Source organism: Thermobia domestica, chromosome 10, assembly GCF_964235325.1.
Source record: "Thermobia domestica chromosome 10, izTheDome1.hap1.1, whole genome shotgun sequence".
Lineage (NCBI taxonomy): Eukaryota > Metazoa > Arthropoda > Insecta > Zygentoma > Lepismatidae > Thermobia > Thermobia domestica.
In genome coordinates, this window is record NC_137463.1 from 160,824,477 (window position 1) to 160,849,552 (window position 25,076).

A 25,076-nucleotide genomic window follows, 5' to 3' on the forward strand; every position below is an offset into this window, starting at 1 on the left:
TACACTTCACCTAGAATTAAAAAGGCTTTTCCAACTCGGATTTAAATTTTGTTCTATACTTGACACAAATCTGATTTTCCAGTATTCGATCCAAGATAAAACATTCCGCCATTCATGTAAGTGCAGTCATTCTCTTATTTTTATTCTTTTCTGTTATGTTGGCGAAACACTTCCGATCTACATCAGTAATTGAAGGGTATCTGCTGAGTTTCATTTTCAAAATCCCAGTATATTCAGTATAACTAACAGCAAAATTCAAGTACCTAATATAAAGATTTTTTTAAAAGTTCTTTAGGAATAATCACACTCTTGATGATTTCAGGTTTGTAATAGTTTCACCATTAAAAGAATATTTTATTTTTAATAAATTTAGTTAGCCTTGATGTTTTGAAATACAATGATTTTTTTAACATTTTTGTAAGGGCCTCCCAACTCCCCTCACAGCCATCCACTCCACCCATTGCTTTACTCGTAAATGTCTAATTACAAAATGTATACAACTCTTGCTTTGGAAAAATTTACAATTTCAATGGATACAAAATTGTTTCTATGACTATTAAAACAATTACCAAAAAATTATTGTTGACGAATCATCAGTTTCATTATTTTTCTAGTATGTGGACCAAAAGTCCAGTATACTTCCAGTATCAAAATTAAATTCCAGTATTTTCAGTATCAATAGACACCCTGAATTGCCACTACACCTTCAATTCCTCCCAGAACACACAACCTAACAGAGCTGTATATTCGACTCTTTCTGCATGAGTATTTGAAGATCCTTTCCCCATATTCTTTCCATGCCTTTCAAAACGAGTTGGAAGACAATTATCAACATATCCACAAACTAACTTCTGATTTGAATTATATGTAGCGACTCCAACCCACACTTCGTCCCATTCTCACATAACTGTATTTTATTCTTACTGTAATGCCAGATGTTGTTATTTAATTGTTTTATCAAGTTCTTACTATGAGAAATACTATAATTATTTCATTTGTAGTGCTTATTATCATGATTATTAATCTTGTAATTTTTATTATTTCATATAATTTATTTTACTCTTTTTTTTTTTTTTTATTTTTACATATAAGGTAAGTCAAAAGTTTTCGACACCTTTTTATTTTGAAATCTGAGAAGAAAATGTAAAATCTGTTAATGGGAGCTGGAAGTAGAGGGCCGCAGCTTGTAGGATGCATGGCGACTATGGCCGCCATCTTGAATGCGAGTTCAAAATTTCAGATAGGAAGGGAGCATGTTACATATCAAAAAGACACTAGCATGAACTCAGGAACTCAAAGATGTAATTCTTCATATTATGAACATTTAATGTTTGAAAATCACTTACGAGCGACACACTACAGCACACGTTCTATGTTGGGACCATCCCGTCTAATGCACAACATAGTCGCCGTGCAGACGCAGGAGAATGGCTAGTAAAATGTGGTCACACGCGTACTGAATGCGTTCTTATAGGTAGCTTATATCGTGATGTTTCTCATCATACATCATCTGCTTCACATAGCCCCACATAAAAATCAAGGGGTGTGAGGTCAAGTGATATAGGCGCTAATTCCGCGGGACCAGTACACTTCTCTGTGAATTGTGCTTCGAGCTATTAACGCACACCAGCGCTATAGTGAGGAAAGCACACTATCGTGTTAAAAATAAGATTTGCCATCTGGCTTCAGGAGGAAAAAAAACGTTCCTGTAGAAGCGTCAGGCACTGTTGTGCCGTTAAAGTAATGGAAAATGGATCAATGATACTGTAAACCAAACCATAGCATTACCTTTGCACGTTCGGATTATTGTCACACCGATCCCGACAATTATGCCATTGACCTCCCCATTCAAACAGAACTAGACCTCGTCGCTGAATAGCATGCAACGTGTAAACAAGAGGTAAAGTTCTTGTTGATTCGTAGACTACGTACAGAATTCTACCCGTGTCTAACTTAAAAGGACGTCAACGATTGGTATGCAATATCCGGACAATGCAGGACTGGCTGATGCCACTTTCTAGCAATAGATGACGAGTATTGTGTTTAGAACTCTTCAGAAACAATGCTAGAACCGTCGTTTTCGTCTCCTCATTGGTGGCAGTCTTTGGTCCGCCACGTGCCCTATCTTCCACACTGCTAGTTTCTCAAAATTTGTTATCTTACGCGATCGTGCTGTAAAATGCTGGATGTCGTCTGTTGTAGTCCTTTGCAATGTCTGAAAATCCGTTCCCCTGATAGTAGGAATTTTCGGGGACTGATCTTTATATTTATTTTCTTCCTATCTCTTCCCAGGGTGATTTGATTTAAATCACTTGATTTTTAAACAAAAATCATCGATTTATATGAAATTCGAAATGATTTCTTTGAAGTGAAAATAAGGAAAGTGCCATTGTTTTCGCTTACTAGTATTCGTTCTGAAAGGTATCTGAAAGGCTTACCGAAAGATTTTTCTCCATATAAATGATACTATCATTTAGTGCAGATTATATAACTTTCTGATTTGAGCTTAACACACTTATTTATTAAAACTACAATAGTGTTAGTTTCAATAACTTGGTTGTCTTCAAACACTCAATCAAAATCCCAACTTAAGAACACACACACACATATTACATATATATATATATAAAGTGAAAGGCTTAACACCCCTTATTTGTTTGGTAATCCACTCGGACTAACACCTGGATTCTGTTACCAGTTCGCCTGTTTCTTTCAGGTTAATACCTGTCTGTCCACCTGCCTCTATACCATACCAGACACCTTTTCCCTACTTCCCCCTTGATGCTTAGTGTATATAATCTTAAATGTTACAATAATATATACGTACTAAACTAATAAATTAACAATATAAAAGTTTATTCGTTCTTTAAGTTGTTTCCCCAATGTATTTCATATAACAATCTTCACATATGTTTCTCTTTCTTCTACTCCTCACCTTCTTAACTACGTCTAGAACTCTCCGTCCTGCTTTTCTGTACATCTGCACTTCATCTTCTCTTAATAACCCTTTCAGCACTTCCGTCTTCTCTCCAATACGCTTTATCCCCTGCCATTTTTTCTTCCCCTCCTCATTTCATCTTGTATTCTGCTTTTCCTTAATTCATATTTGTTACAGCCATTTCTCTGTAGTAGACTGTGAAACTTATCTATGCCCTTCTTCATTATCTGTTTCCTCTATTCATTTCTCCATACTTCTTATAAAGTTCCTTTTTGTTGTCTATATCACTCCTTTTATGGCAGTAAATCCCTGCCACACATTCTTTCCTATACCATCTCGTAGTAAACCGTCCATCGTTTCTCTGTGTATATAGTAATGTCCAGGAAGTTTATAACATTATCCGTTTCCAATCTTATCCCTTCTCTTCATCTGCAATCGTCATCGTTCTTATGAATTTTTTCACTTGCCTTTTTGTCCCTTTCCATACACCCATACATTCATCCATGTATCTGCAAAACGTTACTAGGTTCTTTCCACCCTCTTCTATCAGTTTCTGCTCCATCTGTTCATGACCAGTTTCGACAGCACCGAACTCAATCTTGAATCTTTACTTAATCCGTCTTTAATTCTAACTAGTTGTGTCAACTCAGTTCTCCCTACAGTCCAATACTGGCCTTAACTTTATCTCGGGGGCCACGGTAGCTGAGTGGTAGAGCGTTCACCTCTGGTGCGTGGGGTTCTTGGTTCGATCTCAGCTCGTGCCAAGTAGATTATATGATGGACAAACACCGTGTGCATGGGTTTTCTCGGGGTTCTCCCACTTTCTTCATTCCACCATTTCTTTCATTTCTCATCATCACTGTCTCCTTTAGCCTAGCCAGCATAACCGTGGAACGTAAAACTTAAAGATATTTTAAACTTTATCTCCTCTCTCTGAATCTTTGAGAAGCCCTTTTATCCTTTGTATCTTACTTTCTTCCTTCATCCACCTCTTAAATCCTTGTCTTCTTCCATTTTGAACCATCTCCTTGAGTATTTCACCCTTCTTCTATGACCTCGTGTGTCCCATCACATAGATCATCCAATTTTTCTTTCATACCACTTTTTCTTCATTACAACCACTTCACCTCCCTTGTTTCCTTGTTCAGTCACCACATCCTTTCTCTTTCTCTCTTTTTCTTCTTTTTTAAGGTTGCTTCTTACGTACGTGGATTTTTTTCTATTCTCATTTTTTCTTTGTGCTTCACGTCCATAATCGCTTTTCTACTGAATAAACTACTTTTTTTCACATCCTTCTCTTCTTTCACTTTAAATTTGTAACCCACGTTAAGGAATTGTTTTCTTCTTCTATAAGCTTCACTGATCCTGTTACTACCATTCTGTTCTTCTCACTCCGTACTTAAGCCTCTTTTTTCCACTCCTGTCCTTCTCCGTTATGCGTATTACTCACAATCACCCAATACAGCCACAGTACGTGGATGTTCAAATGTTATTAACTCACGAAAATTACCTGTTGCCATACAAAAGTATTTCCATTGTTTATATATATGGGTGATTCCACGAAAAAGGGAAATTTTCTGTCACGGGCATTTCTTCAAACTACTACTAGAAAGAATCACCTCATTTTTATTTTCTTTGGTAGTAACCGTCACAAAGTAGGTACGCCATGTATAACAGTTTGCAAATATAACACGAAACATACGTAAAAAAAAATTATTACCCAATTTCTCAACACCGTGGGCTGTCACAGACTACAGTTGACTGATTTTAATCAATAAATTACAACTGAAGTCGCAAATCAAACATCATTTAATGGTAATTAAATGGAAGAGAACACTTCAATGTTTGGGTTTGTGGAAGTAAACCTTTATAACGACTATTTTCGAAAGCTTGACTATGCTTCGTTTCTGTCACCTCTATTTCGTCTCAACTCCATGGCAACAGAAAAAAATATCATTCCTCTCAACAGATAGCATGGTCGTCCACATTGGCAACACCCACAAGAAGACAAGGCAGACATGTTTGACTGATGAACAGAAAAAATTGTGTGCATGTGTTAAAAGCTATAGAAAAAATATTTTTGTGTATGGAAAGTAGGTGCGTATATTAATTGATACTCAACACCATGGTATTTATTACTGAATGTATTTGTATGGTATATACCCTCTTTCCCTTGAGGAACCTACGCCTTAACGTAGAGAATTCGTACACTATTACTCACATGTACTAATTAAAAAGTGGGCCGGTAAAGATAAATTATATTCGATTTTCTCAACTCCATGTCCATCTGAAAACTAAGGAATCCACGGAGTTGAGACAAGTTCACGGAGTTGATAATCCTATAATGTTTGTTATGCCCATGCTCTTCCAAATATTTGTTCTTTCAACATATTGATAGAAATATAGCTCGTTTATGGTCTAGTGACTAGTATGCTCGCCTTTCGTGCGTGGTTCTGAGTTTGTTTCCCGGTGGAAGCTCAAAAATTAATGGTGTTTACTTCGCACAGTGAGGCAATTGAAAAACTCATTTGAGTAGAGATGCAATGAAACCTGATCGCGCAGACCATCACAACGGCCGTAGGAGCCGACACGCTGACCACGTGTCATTCACACTCAAAGACCAGCTGGTGGGTCCTATCCCATTTAAGGAGTGTTTTGCGGAAGTTCAGATTTGGGGCTGTCAGGTAGCCGGAGGTAAAACTTTAGTCAAGTCAAGATGGATGGTATCTGTTTTTAACCTATTGACGTCTCAATCTTATGATCAACTAATTGTTTTCTTTTCAGGGATTGTCGAAGAGTCTGAGGGCAATATACGGACAGTCAGTTTTATAACGCGGATCGGGAGGAATTTCTCCTGGCCTACTAAATCTGACGTTTAAAAAGCGTTGGCAGTTGTCACTCTGTGTAGACTAGAACAGCCCTTCCCTGTTTCTTCAAGACATTTCCTTCATTGGAGTGGAAAATGAGGGCTACTTAACAAAAAACATCGAATTATCCAAAGAAAACACAAATGATGAGTGCCTTACACTGTCATTTAGTGTGCATTATACAGGGCGTTTCAAAACAATACCGACAACGTTTGAGAGTTGATTCCTAACACCAAGATAAGATAAGAAATGTATAGACCAATCTGGGTGCACAAATGCTTCCTTTCGCAGTTATAGGCTGCCGAAAACATGAAAAAAAAAAAAGAACATTGCATAAAACTATGGGACCTACCGTAGTCGCGTCAGACTTCACTTAGGAACTAGTATGTACGCTATCCAAACATCCATGTTTCAGAATTTTGCCGTACTTCCACAACAACTTTTATAGTAGTTGGTGAGTACTTCAGATTATACGCCCGCAGCCAAACTCCCTCTATAAAAATTGCTTCGTTAGTACCTCAGGATTTTGAAACATATTTTTGGATAGTGCACATATTAGTTCCTAAGTGTTTTGGAGCTATGGACCTTTAAAGTTCTTTTTTCATGTTTCGGCAGCCTATAACTCCGAAAGGAAGCATTTGTGCACCCAGATTGTCTATACTTTTCGTCTTATCTTGGTGTCAGGAATCAGCTCCCAAACGATGTGTGTATTGTTTTGAAACATCTTGTATATATACCAAATATACAAATAGACTTACCAAATGTTGAAAAGTATTGCACTTTCGACGTGTTGACTTAATCACACAGAGAAGACAGACGGTTTACATAAGCTCAGAAAATAAATGAAGTAGACAATAGACAGGTTTAGTGACTACTTCATTTGTTTCGTAAGCTTATGTGAAACGTCTGTCCATATGATAGTCAACATATTGAAAGCGCAGTAATTCTTCAATATTCGATAAGTCTATGTGTATTTCTTTTTTTCTTATTTACGTCAAATATTCATATATATATATATATATATATATATATATATATATATATATATATATATATATATATGGGTGATTCCACGAAAAAGGGAAATTTTCACTTCGAAAATTTTTGTTCCGTTGATGGTCGCCTATTTCAATAAAAATATCACATGCACTTACTACCACTAAGTACATGTTAATTAGGTGTTCAGCAGAGCGGAATCGTTATTGGTGTAGTAAATAAAAAATAATAAACTTTTCAGCACCCACGGAGTTGAGACCATAGGTCACGGAGTTGAGATTAGTTAACACGGAGTTGAAAATTGCTGTGGAGTTGAGAAACGTGATACATCTGGGTGATAAGTTTTTGGTTTATAAGTGATTAAGCTTATAATTTATATAAAAATTGAAATAATTTTCCAATTGTTTTTGTAAGTTAGAATTATTCTCCTTACGTTGAATAAAATTCTAACAAACTAGATGACACGTAATATGTTATACAAAAATACTCCAGAAAATACTGCAAACATATGAAAATATATCTAATGAAGGTTCCAAAATTGAGTGTGTATATATATATATGAATATGTGACGTAAATAAGAAAAAAAAGAAATACACATACACTTATCGAATATTGAAAAATTATTGCGCTTTCAATATGTTGACTATCATATGGAGAGGACAAACTTTTCACATAAGCTTACGACCAGACGAAGTAGTCACTAAACCTGTCTATTGTCTACTTCATTTGTTTTCTGAGCTTATGTAAACCGTCTGTCTTCTCTGTGTGATCAAGTCAACACGTCGAAAGTGCAATAGTTTTTCAACATTTGGTAAGTGTATTTGTACCGTATATTTGGTATATATACAAGGTGTTTCAAAACAATACACACATCGTTTGGGAGCTGATTCCTGACACCAAGATAAGACGAAAAGTATAGACAACTGAGTGCACAAATGCTTCCTTTCAGAGTTATAGGCTGCCGAAAACATGAAAAAAATGAACTTTAAAGGCCCATAGCTCCTAAACTATGAGACCTGCCGTAGTCGGGTCACCACTTCACTTAGGAATTAATATGTGCACTATCCAAAAATATGTTTCAGAATCCTGAGGTACTCACGAAGCAATTTTTATAGAGGGAGTTTGGTTACGGGCGTATAATCTGAAGTACTCACCAACTACTTCTATAAAAGTTGTTGTGGAAGTACCGCAAGATTCTGAAACATGGATATTTGGATAGCGCACATACTAATTCCTAAGTGAAGTCTGACCCGACTACGGTAGGTCCCATAGTTTTATGCTATGGACCTTCAAAGTTCATTTTTTTTTTTTCATGTTTTTGGCAGCCTATAACTGCGAAAGGAAGCATTTGTGTACCCAGATTGGTCTATACTTTTTATCTTATCTTGGTGTTAGGAATCACCTCTCAAACGTTGTCGGTATTGTTTTGAAACGCCCTGTATAATGCACACTAAATGACAGTGTAAGGCACTCATCATTTCTGTTTTCTTTGGATAATTCGATGTTCTTTGTTAAGTAGCCCTCATTTTCCACTCCAATGAAGGAAATGTCTTGAGGAAACAGGGAAGGGCTGTTCTACTCTACACAGAATGACAACTGCCAACGCTTTTTAAACGTCAGGTTTTGTAGGCCAGGAGAAATTCCTCCCGATCCGCGTCATAAAATTGACTGTCCGTATATTGCCCTCAGACTCTTCGACAATCCCTGAAAAGAAAACAATCAGTTGATCATAAGATTCAGACGTCAATAGGTTAAAAACATATACCATCCATCTTGACTTGACTGAAGTTTTACCTCCGGCTACCTGACAGCCCCAAATCTGAACTTCCGCGAAACACTCCTTAAATGGGATAGGACCCACCAGCTGGTCTTTGAGTGTGAATGACACGTGGTCAGCGTGTCGGCTCCTACGACCGTTGCGATGGTTTGCGCGATCAGGTTTCAGTACATCTCTACTCAAATGAGTTTTTCAATTGCCTCACTGTGCGAAGTAAACACCATTAATTTTTGAGCTTCCACCGGGAAACAAACTCAGAACCACGCACGAAAGGCGAGCATACTAGTCACTAGACCATAACGAGCTTTATTTCCATCAATATATTGAAAGAACAAATATTTGGAAGAGCATGAGCGTAACAAACACTATAGGATTATCAACTCCGTGAACTTGTCTCAACACCGTGGATTCTTTAGTTTTCAGATGGACATGGAGTTGAGAAAATCGAATATAATTTATTTTTACCGGCCCACTTTTTAACCAGTACATGTGAGTAATTGTGTACGAATTTTCTACGTTAAGGCGCAGGTTCCTCAGGAGAAAGAAGGTATATACCATACAAATACATTCAGTAATAAATACCATGGTGTTGAGCAAATCAATTAATATACGCACCTGCTTTCCACACACAAAAATGTTTTTCCTATAGCTTTTAACACATGCACACAACTTTTTCTGTTCTTCAGTCAAACATGTCTGCCTTGTCTTCTTGTGGGTGTTGCCAATGTGGACAACCATGCTATCTGTTGAGAGCAATGATAATTTTTTCTATTGCCATGGAGTTGAGACGAAATAGAGGTGACAAAAACGAAGCATAGCCAAGCTTTCGAAAATAATCGTTATAAAGGTTTACTTTCCACAAAACCGAAACATTGAAGTGTTCTCTTCCATTTAATTACCATTAAATGATGTTTGATTTGCGACTTCAGTTGTAATTTATTGATTAAAATCAGTCAACTGTAGTCTGTGACAGCCCACGATGTTGAGAAATTGGGTAATAATTAATTTTTTACGTATGTTTCGTGTTATATTTGCAAACTGTTATATATGGCATACCTACTTTGTGACGGTTACTACCAAACAAAATAAAAATGAGGTGATTCTTTCTAGTAGTAGTTTGAAGAAATGCCCGTGACAGAAAATTTCCCTTTTTCGTGGAATCACCCATATATATATAGATAGTTGGAAAGAAGGACTCTCAAAGCGGGACCAAGAAATAATCTATTACAAGATACTGAGAATATAATTACATCCACTAAAAATTGCATTATAAGCGCTCAGCTAAAACGCTGTATCACACGGAAGTAGAGAGAAAATAAAATAATAATAAAACTGTTAATCGTCCAGGTGGGCGCCAGTAATTATGATTTGCAGCTGCTTCAATGGTACTAATTCGTGCTATATTTCGTATATTCTAAAAGATTACAAAACATACAAAATTTCAATAACTGTACAAACTTGTAAAGTCTTGCAAGTTAACAGTCTAACCAAGTAGTTCTTATTAAGTGTGTTAATAATCATACATTTAATACATGCCATAAAATAGTTTATTTTCATGTTCATAAATGAAACCTCTTTATGCAGTCCATTTTAAACATCTAGTGTCTAAATGTGTACCCAGACACCGTACACTACAATAACGAGCTCCACATGGAATACACGTGTAAGTGCTAGGAAAACCACACACAGCACAAAAATGTCTTTCTGGAAATTTTGATGGAATAGCCTGAGCTGACATGTAATTTGGTGGTACTGGATTATTGTTCCTTTCTTCTTCTACCAGTTGCCCAAAGTTTTTCCGAAACCTGAAAGTATAAAAAAATTTTATAAGTGAGATGTGTAACAATTTAATTTAATTAATGCTCATTATAACATAATGTTTGCAAAGGACTGACTTGGGTATGTACTATCAAGTATAGGTGTGATTTATCATGTAGCATGTACAAAAATAGTCTGACTAATGATCACAGTCTGGATTTTATTATCAGTAAATATAAAGAAGTTTTCAATATTCTATTTTAAAAAATCATAAGCATATGTTGAAAAAATGGATTCATTTATTGACTATTTAGTCTCACATCTCTCAGTATGGCCTGGAACAGAATCAGGAAATATTCATGCCAAAGATCACCATTCTACCCATTTTCTAACATTCTAGAATACCCGCGGTAGCTGATAAGACAGTTTTACTGGATGTATGTTCTTAATATTTGTAGCTATGAAACTCTGCCTATGAACAGGAAAAAACAGTGTTTCAAATATTTAACTGTGTCTAATCAAACTGAACTGAATGAGTCTGTACCTTCGTTTCTACGGAATTACACAAATGTTTGAGTTCTTTACTTCGTATACAAAAATAAACTTTTTAAAAAATCAATATACCCCTTGACACCCGTTCTAGGAAATTTGCTACAGTTATAAAGTGATGATTTAAAAATACTCCACAATTCATCTCAAACAGAACTGGATTTTCTTTACGGAAACCAAATAATACTATTAAAACATTATAAATATTCGAGGAAGCAATTCTTACTTCATTATAAGATTACCAAGCAACTCATGTGTATTAACTAACTAACTAACTAACTCTATGGCCTATGGAACCCGGAGGTTCAGTGCCGCGTTCACAAAAGCTCTCCACTGACTTCTATCCTTAGCTAATTGGATCCAGTTTCTACTTTGTATTCCTATCTCTGCGAGATCCATCTTAATATTATCCTCCCATCTGCGCCTAGGCCTTCCTAATGGTCGTTTTCCTATGGGTCTACCAGTCAAGACTTTGAAAGCGTTTCTACTTTCTTCCATTCTAGCTACATGACCTGCCCACCTAAGCCTCCTAGACTTGACGACCCTAACAATGTTGGGTAAACCGTATAAACTATGTAGTTCCTCGTTATGAAGCTTCCGCCATTCCCCATTCTCGTTCCTCTTGGGTCCGAATATTCTTCTCAGGATCCTGTTCTCAAATACTTTCAGTCTATGTTCTTTTTTCATGAAATACTCATGTGTATTTCAGCTATTAACCTGAGAATTTATTGTAATCTATAACTTCTTGGATATAATAACTGAATCAATAAGTGGAAAAAAAAAAAAAAAAAAAGACAATGTACCAAAAACAAGGGATAACATTCCGCGATAGCAAAGTGTGTATAACTAAATATCTAATCGCATTACATTTTTGGTGTTGTGGGAAATAGAAGGTCGTAACATACGCTACAAATATCCCATAAAAATATTTTGGTATAAGAAACGAGATTTACGATAAGTGTCTTGTTTTTCGTTTTCCAGAAGCAAAGAGCTGTAAAATGTTCTTTTTGCACTCACCGATCCAATTTTATTTCACACTACATTATGTTCAATCTTCGAATTTAATTTGGTTTTGAGTAAAGAAATACCGAAAAATGAAACACAGATACTGTTGAATCCATTTTAAAATTGTAGTTGTAAACATGAGGAAAATGAAATACGTTAAAATGATCTCACTTTTCATACAAGCTAACACCAGAAATTCACAAGAACAAAGCATTTTACGTATATATTTTATTGTTACAGCTATTTGTTTATTCAGTTTAGTCCTTCATTGATTTTTTGTGAAAATTAGAAGTACGAGTTTAACCTAACTCATATGATCTGGATCGAACTTGAACGTGGTAGATTTGCTTTACAAGCTTGTGAAATATTGCGGTGTGCAGGCCTTTCTTTGGTTCTCAAGTTATGAGCCGAATTTAGTGACATTTTTGCAAAACAATTTTGATTAAATCCTTTATATAACTTTCCCTTTGACAAAGTCAGCCGCCAGTTGAGAACATGATAATTATTCTGCCGTTACTTAAAGGACATTTGCAGTATATTAAGAGGTTTCCTTCCATAAGCTACGGTCAAAATAAATGGACAGGAAATTTTGATCATAAGATAGTATTAATTACATGCAAAGTATTATATCTGAGTAACTAAAATACTCCTGAATATGGCCAAAACTTCTATTTATATTTCAATTGTTTGAGAAATATAACTTGGCCATACAACCAAAATATGAGCGAACTATTACGAAAGAAAAAAAAGTGTTTCAAATTAATTTTTCCAGTATTTTGTTCATTTCTCCGTTTGTGTATCCAGCTGTAATTCATTTTTGCTGAGATTTTTTTTCTTTTTCTTCAACAGATAAGTTAGAGAGAAAAAACGGAATCGATTCGTTATGAAAAAATCAAGTTTCTCAAATGTCTGATTCAGTTGTACTTACTTCTGTTTATAATACTCTGCACTTCGCCCTTTCTTTTTCCTTCCAGTCTTCGGATCCAATGTTTCTTGAAATTTTGGAGCCTTTTTGCTCATTACTAGAAAGGAAAAATATAAGTTTATTGACATATGTAGAGTGTTTCTAAAATATATATACAATTAAATCACAGTAGAGTCAGGAAGTTAAGTCAAAAATGGTCAAAATGAGATGTCAAACATTTTCATGTTTTGTGTATCATGATTCAAAATGCAGTTTCTGATATAACTTGGAATGAATATTTGCGTATTAGTATAGTATTTTCAGTTAAGAAATATCAACCTCTAACTAAAAAACTAAATGGAATGAGAAGAAGCGCTCTTTGCAACAGAAACCCCTATATATTGAGAAATTTTTCATACACAAACATGTTTCTTGCCATGCATGATTTAATAATAAACATTAAAAATATTGCCAGATCGGGAAAAAAATTTGCAAATCAATTATACTGAATCACAGAATCCATAGCCGTAAATTTTTTCAACATTTCTCAGTACTACCGAACCATCTGGATGCCCATATATTGATTTGACAGAAAAAGGTACTTACAAACATTGCACACGTGTATTATTGAACTATTCACAAAATCCATGTTTTTACAATAATATGAACCACGCTGGCAACACTGCTGCTGTCAAGTGTCACTGACAGATGGGTTTGGCTTCTAGCACTTTTTATGAAAAAGGAAAAAGTTAATTTTTTTAAAGGAAAAACGTGAAAACGTACATACACCTTGCACCCTTGAAATTGACAAATGACTACAAATCACATGAAATGTTCAAAGTAAGTGTTCAAAATGTCCATCATTTTCTTGGGTACATAAGTTTATACATTTTATCATATTTTCGGACACCTTTCTGAGGGTTATAGCACCGATATTCCCAATTTCCTGTATAATGTTTCTTTTCAGATCCTTCCAAGGTTCTGGGTTTATTTTGGTATACTTTCCCCTTTAAGTAACACCACAGGAAATAGTCAGCAGACGTCAAATGTGGAGAGCGACTGGGCCATAAATCTTTGGATATCAGACGATCGCCAAAAAATTCGCGCAGCATACGAAATGAATCGATGGATGTGTGCCATGTTGCTCCATCTTGTTGCAGCCAAGCATCACGTTCATCTTCTTCCAGGAGAGCAACGAATTGCATTATGAATCCCCGTACACAGCAGTATCCACTGTCGTCTCAAAGAATGACGGTTCTACAATACGACGCCTCGATATTGCGCACCACATCCCGATTTTTGAGGAGTGCAAGGGTTATTCATACAAGTGGTGTGGGTTTTCTGTGGCCCAGAATCTCGAATTGTTGCTGTTTACATAGCCGTCTAATTGAAACCGAGCTTCAAAGGTTAATAATAATAATAATAATAATAATAATAATAATAATAATAATAATAAACGATATTCAGAACATTGACACCACTGCTTCTGATGAATGATTGGAACCAACGACAGTAACGCAACCATGATGCAAAATCCACCTCTTTCAATTCATGCACAACATGAACTCTATCTGGATAAAATTTCCATTTCCGTACAGCCCTGTGAGCAGTTGACTTGCGTAAATCACATTCTGAGGTGCCTTTCCTAACTGACTTCTTTGGTAATGCCACAATTCTTTGTTCAGCGCGCTGCATAACGCCAGCACCAAAACAGAGGGGCGTCCTGAACGTAACCTGTCTGCTACTGACCCAGTTTCGCGAAAGCTTTGAACTATGGAAAAAATGGTTGACTTCTGTGGCAAAGGAGAGTTTGGGAACTTTACACTAAATGCTTCTCTTACACCAGAATATGACACTGTTCGGAAGTATTGTTCCACAATATACACTCTTTCCTGCGTAGAACATTTTGAAAAATAAAGCACTTCAGCACAAGTAGACACCATCACCTATCGAACAACGAACAGCTAACTGGATAGCAACTCTTCTAGGTACATGAAACAAAAACTAATCACTACATTTCAGGGTTGCATGGTATATATACGTTATCAGATTTTGCCTAAAAAATAAACTTTATCCTTTTTCATTAAAAGTGCTAGAAGTTAAATCCATCTGTCAGTGACACTTGACAGCAGCAGTGTTGCCAGCGTGGTTCATATTATTGTTCATGAATTTTGTGAATAGTCCAATAATACACGTATGCAATGTTTGTAAAACTTAATCAACGTACTTTTTTCTGTCAAATTCTATATATATGGGTATCCAGATTGTTCAGTAGTATTGAAAAATGTTTTTAAAAAATTACGGGTATGGCTTTTGTGATTCAGTATAATCGATTTGCAATTTTTTTCCGACTCTGGCAACACTTTTAATGTTTATTTTTAAATCACGTATGGCAAGAAACATTTTCGTGTCTAAATTTTCTCCATATATAGGACTTTCTGTTGCAAAGAGCATTCCTTCTCATTCCACTTAGTTTTTTAGTTATACGGTCTTAAACATCGGATTTGGTGACTTTTGGGACACCCTGTGTCTCAAAGTGTATTCATCTCATGATATATCTATTTCTCAAGATGTATCAAAGTAAACGAAGAAATGTAGAAAATATAATGACTCATATCTTAAACTAGAATTCATTATAAGTGGAAACCAGTCACAATATCGTGAATTTCATTTGCTGAAAGCATGAAGCCATCGAGAAACAAAACACTAACTCTTAAAAGTAAACCCATTACGTTTTTTTCTTTCTTTTCTTCAGTGCAACCACTCATTGCTTCAGAACCAACAAGTAAGGATTGCACACATAAGTAATATTGTATTGTATTTGTATTTATTTCTTTTGTATGAACTTACAAGTACGAGGAATGTCCTCAAGTAAGTGTAACATGCGTCATATTTCAAAAAAAAAAAAAAAAAAAATTACATGAGTAAAATAAAGTAATATTACCTTGTCATGACATTTACGTACTCCTCAATCGTATAACAAGAATTTTCTAATAGAAATAATTTTAACTTTTGTCTGAACCTTTTCATATTTTCTTCATACTTTATATCAATAGGCAACATGTTATACAACTTAACACCACCATAACTTACACTTTTTTGATATATTGCTGACCGGTGATTACACAAATGAAAATCATTCTTATTTCGCGTATTATGATTATGTACATCCTTATTTGTTACGAATGCCGATGAGTGTTCTTTCAAATACAAAAAGAGACGATACAAATATAAACTATCCAGAGGAAGTATATTGACCTCCTTAAACACATGTCTACAAGAAAAATTCGGCTTCTTATCACAAAGTATTTTTATGGCTTTCTTCTGAATTTTGAAAACATTAAATCTCTGACTTGAATTTCCCCAGAACATGATACCATATTGCAAGATAGAATTAAAACACGAATGGTACAAGGTTTTAGCTAATTTTAAATTTACCTTCTTTCTAATAATCCTTAGTGCATAACATATTCTATTTAATTTATTAATAACTGACTCTATATGAAATTCCCATGTCAGGTTATGATCTATAGTAAGACCTAAAAACGAACAGTGTGTTGTATAGTTAATTTTATTTTGGTTCAGATATAGGTTAGGGTATATTGGTTTACTGCACTTGTTATGAAAATTTATAGCAATGGATTTTTCAACATTAACAAAAAGATTATTGTTCTTCATCCAAAGAGATACTTCATTTAGTGTTTGCCTAGCATTCTGTTCCAATAATTTTTCATTTTTTCCACTCACTAGCAGAGTGGTATCGTCAGCGAAAAGGGTAGCATCTGCCGAAGATATGCTTTTTTCAAAATCATTAATATATAAAAGGAAGAGCAATGGCTCTAGAATAGATCCTTGTGGAATTCCGTGTTTTATATATAATTCATTTGATAAATAGCTTTCTACAATGTTATTATTCTTATGCGTTATTTCTACGACCTGCCTACGATTTTTTAAGTACGAACTAAACCAGTCCCTTGCTTTACCACGTATTCCACAGTTCTCCAGTTTGTTCAAAAGTAAACTGTGTTGTACTGTATCGAAAGCTTTAGACAAATCAAGAAAGATTCCTATACAGTTTTCTTTCTTATCTACAATATTTCTTACTTTCTCAATGAAATTAAATATTGCCGTGTTTGCAGATCGACCTTTAAGGAAGCCATGTTGTTTTGTTGAGATAACATTTTCTTTCAATAAAAAATTAATTACCCTGTTATACATAATTTTCTCCAAAACTTTTCCAACGACAGGTAGGATAGATATTGGTCTGTAGTTATTTATGTTTTGCTTTTCACCTTTTTTAAACAATGGCTTAACTTTTGCAATTTTTAACTTTTCTGGATACTCGCCATTTGTAAGTGATATATTTGCTAAATGACAAAGTGGCTTTGTCACCTGATTGAAACAGCTCTTTAAACATACCAGGTTTCCTTAAGAATACCTACGAAAAGTAAACCATACACTACTGCTGAAGAATATATCTTTCCTTCTGCGGCTGACACTGATTCAACGATTATTAGTGAAGGCACACACAAATTGAACACAATCCCCTTCTCGAATGATGCGATAGCAAGGCGCATTTCTGAACTTGTCTCTAAATGTTTGGGAACAAATAAAGCAAAAAATAGTGAATTTATCTCATAAGCTTGATGAGTTTACTGACTTGTCAAGTTGTGCTCAATTTGTATGTTCATCATATTTGAATCATGTAGGTTAATAGAATCGGCGTTTTGCAAACAATTCTATCATGCTAAGGCAAAGTTTGACTGTTACTTGCTGGTAAAATCGCTTTGACATAGACTGAAGAAATTTGTAGTGATGGTGCAATAGCATTAACCGAACTTCACAGTGGTTACTTCAAAAACTGAACTCAGCGATGCCAAATGTAAAGTGGATTCATATACCGCCAAGCACGTGCGTAAATAAAATACAAAGTGAACCTTTCCATGTTCTTAGTGATGCAGTAGAAGTCGTTCCTTAGAATACCGACTATTTGCTACGCTGTATGAAGAAATGGGTGCTTTTCGCAAGTCTCCTATTACTTATGAAATGAAGTGACGTGGCTATCCTGTAGCACCTAAGGAATCTAAATCTTCCCTCTGCAAAAATTTTCACTCAAAATGATTCATTACGATATTTGTTAATATATATATGATTCGTTTAGATTCGGTTATGAAGTGGTAAAGGTTTAGATTCGCTAGGTATTATAGGTTTATGGATGACGTAATTTTGATTTATAAACAGGATAGTGACTTTGGGGACCTACTTCATGAATTCAATAATATTAACAGCCCTCCCGCTGGTCTAGTGGCTAGCACGTGCCTTTCGTACACGTAGTCCGGGTTCGATTCCCTGTGAGTGAGCACAAGAATGTTTAATTCCACAATCATTCACTTTCATAAACCATCCATCTTCTTTAGCCTAAAGGGCATAATCGTGGGACATTGAAGAAAGTCTATTAATAGATAGAATTTTCAGGCTTTCACTCTTAAACAAAAAATTATCTCAAAAAGACAAGTGATTAATTTGTACATATTAAATCTGCACGAAATATCCCAAAATTTAACCAAAAATAATAGCAATTGCTATTTAATTAAAATTATAAAGTTTATTAACTTATAAAGTACACTCAGACTTTTCCCTTTTAAAAAAATCACAATTGTTCTCTTTTCTAAATAGGTTTCGAACTTCATCGATTGTGTATAGGTCATGAGGTTGAATACCCCGATTCTCCGGTAGCTTTACAGTAACTCCACTGGCCCTTCATTCCATCACTTTAAAACAGAAAAAAAAAACGATTATTCAACAACACAGGGAATTAAGTAACAAGTTTTGATGAACAGCGGATTGATCTCACGTCATTATTTTATTAAAAACAATATATACCATTCAAAATAAGTATATAAAGAAGAAAGTTAACTGAAGTTAGCGTTGGAGTTGATATGAATGGTAATGAGTTTTTAAGATCTATGTTACAGCGTCTGTAAACAGCGACATGCAGATCACACAGTCAACAATAGGCCTCTCCCGAGTGATCTCTATTATCTTATTTTTTCGAAAATTCTAGCCCAAGTTAAGCCTTTAGTTTATGGACACAGAAAGTTCGTCATTCATCCCTAAATTCTGTAACCAAAACCAACAGGAAACAACACACGGAAATGCTCTTCCGAATCCGAAACGAATCAACGCCTCAATTGGGTTTAGAGTAAATTCAAGTTGGGGTTTGCTGTTAACGAATTATAAGTATGTTTTTACTGACAGAATGATATCGGTAATGAGAATCCACGAAGTAAAATTTCCTTAACTGACACGTACCGAGAATAATGACATGGTGTCGTTGAAGCGTATAAAAAAAAGTAAATAGTACGAGTGCTTAAGTGAGTTCAACATTAGTTTATTTTATTGAGATATGCATCCTATCGGTCCAAGTAATATTGTGAGCAAATCCATGGAATGATATATTAGCTGAAATTATTTATATGAATGTGGGCGAATGCTTTGCAGAAGCGTACTGCAGAACTGGAAAGCATAGCAATGCTGGAAACATGTGCTTCGCACTTGTAGTGGGAGTGATGACTGCCAAAAATATTACGCTATTGCACGTCTTATTTGTCACATGAGAATATGTTCTCAAGAAAACTGACTGTTAATCTACTTTGACAAGTCGTGTTCAACAAACGACAGGAGGAGATACCGCTCAGACATTGTGGGATAATGCGCGGTATTCATCACAAAGTCGGATCATTTACAGTGGATAGTACAAGTTTTCACTAAACAAATACACATTTAAAAGTATAAAAAGAAATTAAAGTTTTATCATATAAAGCAATTTTATGAAAATTTCATTTTTAAAGGAACAAGTCATTTCACATGCAACTGATTTTGAAGACATACATGAAGAATTACTGAGTGATGACGATCAACTCTGACGTATAAATTTCCGGAGATTTATGAATTATCCCACGATTTTAGGAAATGGAGAGGTGTGGTATCATAGTGTGCCTTGTTCAAACTAGAGATGTGGGTCGGGTAAATATCCAGTGGGTAGGTAAATAAAAAAATTGATATTTATCTCTTTTGTGTTTACCCACTCAAAAAATGGGTATTTTTACGAAAATTCAATTATTATGAAGTTTTATGAATTTTTAACCATGCCGATGACGTTTTGATCTATTTTATCAGTTATTGAAATTGTTACAAATATTATACTACGGATATTTTACACTAAAATGCATAGCGTCCCTTAGTTTTATAAATGTTTGCAGTACTTTGACTGTTGTAGAAGTGCAAGACCTGGCAACACCACAGCACTGGTGGCTTGAATATATATATATATATATATATATATAAAGATACCGTAATCTTGCAGTTGGTTGCGCAATATCTTGGTCTCTGCCTTCAATAGTAGTCTTGTGCTGAGCTGTGACTGTTCTACAAGTTGTGATTGAATGAGTTTCTGTTTAATTTATATTCTTTCACTGTTATTTCAAAAGTGCTGAAAGACTGGAAATATAACATGGGGAAGAAGAAGGGTCTTGCATGGCAGTTATTTAAAGCCGAAAACAAAGGTGCTGTTTGCTAGTTCTGTAATAAAGAATATAAATATGCGAATGTCAATAAAATGACAAATCATTTGAAAAAGTGTTTTAAGTGTCCAGATCATGTGAAACGGCTTGAAGAACCAACATTCTGCAGTACTTTTTCGAATAGCGTTGCAAGTTGTACTTGCAACGGTATTCCAAAGAAACAGTACAAGTACTGAAGTACTGCGAAAGAAACAGCTGAATTATTAGAAATTGAGATTCCTGATGTTTTAGTGTCACCATTTCTGGACCACATGGATGCAGTCACAAACGTAAGTTACGAACAGTTTAATACAGTTTAATTCAGTAAGGTAGATATTAACATTACGGTACAAAGGGGTGTTCGTCAAGCCTACAACCAACTGAAGTCTGACTTTTGCTTTTCTACCCGAATAAAAAATTCAGCAGTCAGAAGGAATGTCAAGAACTGAATTCAACTGCATTTCTTTCTCAATGGCTATTGGTTTACATTGCAGAACTCTACAAATAGGAGTGGGTAAACAAAACTGTGTTTCAGACGCTCGTTGTGAGTGAGGAACAGTCATTATCTTCAGAAATCAAGAAAATACTTCTTGATGATGTATTTTGAAAAAATGAAAATGAAAAGAAGTCTTTAAGTTTTACGTCCACGGATATGCCGGTTAGACTAAAGGAGATGATGATGATGAGAAATGGATGAAATGGTGGAATGAAGAAAGTGGGAGAAAACGGGAGAATCCCGAGAAAACCCACCAGCACGGTGTTTATGATGTATTTTGAGTTCGTATTGAATAACTTATAGCCATTTTGAAACCAGATGAGCCTTAGATGGGCACTGTGCTCTCAAAATTCCAGAGCCTTCATCTAACTCTGACAGAACAGTTACATCATCAATCCTTTCGAAAACAAAAGAGCAATCAATAATGGAAAAATTTAAACAAAAAAAAAAAGTGAATTCGGTTTGAGTGCAATTCATCTGGCTGCAGATCTCCTCAAACCCATTTTTCAGGGTTGCAAATTGACCACTGAAAAATTGCTTGTTAGAGTAGAGTAAACTTTGTGAAGTTGGAAAACAAATGGGATTGAGTTCTGTTTTACTGAAAGCACATTTGACTGACTATAGAGACAAGGAAGGAATATGGGCAAGGGAGTTTTTCTGGGAACGAATGAGCTCACTTCTTTAGTGGAGAGGGTTTCGAGGTATCATTGAATTAGCTGATGTTGCCATTCGAATCCTTAAGTGCTCCGGTTACATCTCCCACCACAGAAAGAACTTTCAGTACATTTAATTGAAGTCACAAGAAAAAAAAGAAATCGTATATCATTGGAAAAGGCAGGGAAACTAACATATCTTTTATATAACTGGAAGCTTTTAAATAAGATTGGACAATTATTTTCCGCCAAGAGTAATAGAAGGAAATTTAGTGTAAGTAGAATGAAAAATAATGAAAATCCGTATTGCTACTTAATGAATATCAAATTTATTCTTTAATTATTAGAAAAAATTATTAATTAGGCGGTTATTTAGTGCTCCTGTTGCAAATGATACAAATGATCATTACATTTCTCAGTGATAACGATAAAATCTATTTATTGGTAATTAAAACATAAAATACCCATTTTGGGTAAATACCCGGGTATTTATCCGTTGAAATAAATACCCAGGTATTTTACATCCCCAGTTCAAACTAACCCTACGCAAGATGCACTGGTTAAGACCCGCCAGAAAATTATACATGTGACTGTTGTATGAAATAAATTTAAATGGATTTTAGTGAATCGCCTGGTTGTTACTGTATTTTAATGTAAGAAATTTATATTATGTTTCTTGATGTATATTCTTCAAAATACATCAAATAAAAATAGTTTTCTTGATGTAATACATCTCCAGAATGTGTTCGATTTCCATATTGCAGTTTCACATAACTTCTAGTTGTAGCAACAGATTTGTGTTTCAGTACAATATCAATTGGAAACCTCGTTATTGATGTGTATGCAATTTTTTCTAACTGTGCGGTACTGATACAGTAACTTTAGTTTTTCCACTATTATTTTTGTTGTAACATAATGACAAAATTTTACTCATTCCCCGTTTAAACAGAAGAGACCACAAAATATATGATGAAATTTTGAACTTCATACGTTACAAAATAGTTTCACAATTTTGTGAGATTCTTAGGTGCGCACCATTCCGCCACACTCCTCTATTTTAAGTAGATTATTAACAGTTGAATATACGTTAAAGTAGCAAACTTTGACACTGGTTGTATACTCAAACATATTCTTAAGAGTATTGAATTTTCAATGTCAAGTTTTACCTATTTTATGTTTGTAAGAATAATAATAAAGTTATTTTTCAATACATACCTAAATCCGCATGAGGATCATCGTGAAAATTGTCTTGTTCCAATGCCTCTAACGCTTTCCGAGCTCGTCTTCGGCGAGCTGCATCATCTAAAATTCTTCTTTGTCCTACGTCCTTTAAACGACCAGATTCCCGTGACGTTGCCATTCTGATATTCGAAAACAAAAGCTCACACTTCCTCCACAAATAGCTGTATATGGTTTATATTCCTTTGTCAGCAATAGGAAAGCTTATTTGGTCCATGAGATCATCTATACGAGACTGAAGTGTTTCCAATATATCAGCAGAAATAAATAAATGAGTATCGTCTAAATCCTGTATAATAAACTTTCTTCCTAAGGCCAGTGTGTCATCCAGGTGCAACAGAAATTGTTTCATAGCTTGGTCACTGAAAAATATGAAATAAATAAATCATGAAAACTATGTTTGCATGTAGATTTAATGAATATTACAATATATCAAAACGTAGTCCGATTATGTTAGTCAAGATGCGAAGGTTTGTTGTCAGTTTTCGCGTGGTATTCGAAGAGGCTTTTCTTAAACAATTTTCCAGTGTTCGTAGTACAGTTACTGAGTGAGGATTAAAGAGACATGAATAATGCAATATTATTTCTTGTTTGTAGAATCGTTAATGATTTGATTCAATCTTCTGTTTTAATGCAATAACCCACAAAACCAAGTGCGAAAAAGTTACTGCGCAGTAACAAATATCAGATGACTTAAAGAGTTATAGTACAGTATTATATGTGGTATAATATGCAGTAGTGTGTTTTACAAAAGACAGCATTACTGCTTCGTCACACATATTCTGAAATTTCTATCTACATTCAGTCAGACACAGTTGAGTGAAAGCGCGAATCCGAATTGTCAGGGGTGAAAGTGTCAATAATAATTCAACGGGGAATATTTCTGGAGGTGCACATGTTCCGTAATGATTCTCATGCGTCTTCAGGAAATTTAAGAGTATTGTGCAACAAAGATTCGCCCAGAGCGATGTCTAGTTCTAAGATGCCCCGCCGTAATGCTGTAAGAAATTCGACAGCCAAATTTCGCCAAGCGGGCAATGCTGCAAACGCTCCCGAAACTAGTAAGCCTTCAGCCTCAAAAGAGAAAGTAAGATCTGTACAATCCAACGAAATCTGTAAGACTGTTATCCCAACAGGCCTGTGTGCTCTGTGGCTGCTCTTTTCATACAAGAAGTTCGTACTGCACTAGCCGAAAGAGTGATCTATAGTCCCGCTTTGATTACTAAATTAGTTTTAGAAAATTCCTCTGAACAAAGATGAGAAAACCTTGATATATATGAAGCACTAAAAAACCAAGTGAATTTGGAGATTTTCCTCTGTAGGATCACGAGGAAAATGCCTTAAAGAGTACGCGTGTCATTCAGTTATCTTTTAAGTCCATAAACGCAGAATTCTATCGCGTTCTGGAACTAGACCAATGAGCTTTAATTTGAAGAAAGCAAGTTCCCACACACAGGCAACACAGCGGTTCGGTCTGTGCAACATCTTTGTTGATCACATAATTTCTTTCAATATTGCCCTCCAGGTCTTTGCATTTGAGTCCTCCGGACTTTTTTGTCTGCATGGTGTGCTGAAGGGATGAATGCAGAGGAACAATCTGCACATTACGGATCAGCTCAAACGTTGTGTTCAAATATAATCCAGCGTTGTGTTCAAATATAATCACGAATTGTTGCCGCCAAACAGAACGACAGACTCGGACCTGTATTGTCATCAATTACCTCGAGTACAACGTACAATTCAAAAGAAACTGGTCAACAGAAAATGTTCGTATATTACGCTGACAACGCCAGACCGCATACATCTTTAACAACCCTCAGAAATTAAGAAAATTTGGCTGAGATGATTTAATCCATGCATCGTATAGTCTGGACCTGACACCGTCGGACTATGATTTGTTTCTGTTTCTGCGGAACTCCCTGAATCGCGTTTAATTAGCTTCAAACGAAGCCTGTGAAAACCACTTATCACAAATTTTTGACCGCGACGGGAATATAGCGTTGCCGGAAAACTTGCAGAAGGTAATCGAACAAAATGATGAGTATGTAGTTTTTCATGTTATTTTCAAATCACAATAATTGTATTCTCAATTTTACCCTCTCAGTTACTTTTTAGATAAGTGGTATAAGGAAAAGCAATCAAGCGATCATACAGCAGGGTTGTGAAAAACCCGAAGTTCTTTGTTTAACTCCAGCCGAGTGAATTTTATTAAATTAGGGCGCAAAACTTAACAGAAAGGATTTTTTGGAAATATTTAATTTTACTCCAAATTCTCCTTCTCTCGTACACCACGCACATATGTGCATGGTATCATTTGAGAGCTTGCTTCCT

General features: G+C 35.3%; 3 protein-coding genes across 5 annotated transcripts in view; 1 reads left to right on the forward strand and 2 right to left on the reverse strand.

Moving 5' to 3' along the window:
* The window catches only part of LOC145662792 (meiotic nuclear division protein 1 homolog), a 71,332-nt gene that overhangs the window by 28,053 nt on the left and 18,203 nt on the right, over positions 1-25,076 (forward strand). The gene's annotated exons all lie outside the window — the stretch shown is intronic.
* On the reverse strand, positions 9,958-22,866 carry LOC145662793 (zinc finger HIT domain-containing protein 1). Its single transcript, XM_081728679.1, has 3 exons — positions 22,722-22,866; positions 12,820-12,913; positions 9,958-10,384 (listed from the first exon to the last, which is right to left on the reverse strand). Exons 1-3 carry the CDS (start codon positions 22,864-22,866, stop codon positions 10,156-10,158), a joined length of 468 nt encoding a protein of 155 aa, XP_081584805.1. The 3' UTR covers positions 9,958-10,155.
* Positions 22,921-25,076, reverse strand: part of Tfb5 (transcription factor B5) — a 37,262-nt gene continuing 35,106 nt past the window's right edge. Inside the window, exon 2 of the mRNA XM_081728680.1 lies at positions 22,921-23,107. Coding sequence (XP_081584806.1) covers positions 22,921-23,107 — 187 coding nt within the window. The remainder of the gene's footprint in view (positions 23,108-25,076) is intronic.

Coding starts and splice junctions, on each gene's coding strand:
- LOC145662793 (XM_081728679.1), bottom strand. CDS start 22,866: ATGGCAACGTCACGGGAATCTGGTCGTTTAAAGGACGTAGGACAAAGA. Junction 12,914..22,721: donor TGATCCTCATGCGGATTTAG/GTATGTATTGAA, acceptor TTTCCTTTCTAG/TAATGAGCAAAAAGGCTCCA. Junction 10,385..12,819: donor GCAGAGTATTATAAACAGAA/GTAAGTACAACT, acceptor TTATACTTTCAG/GTTTCGGAAAAACTTTGGGC.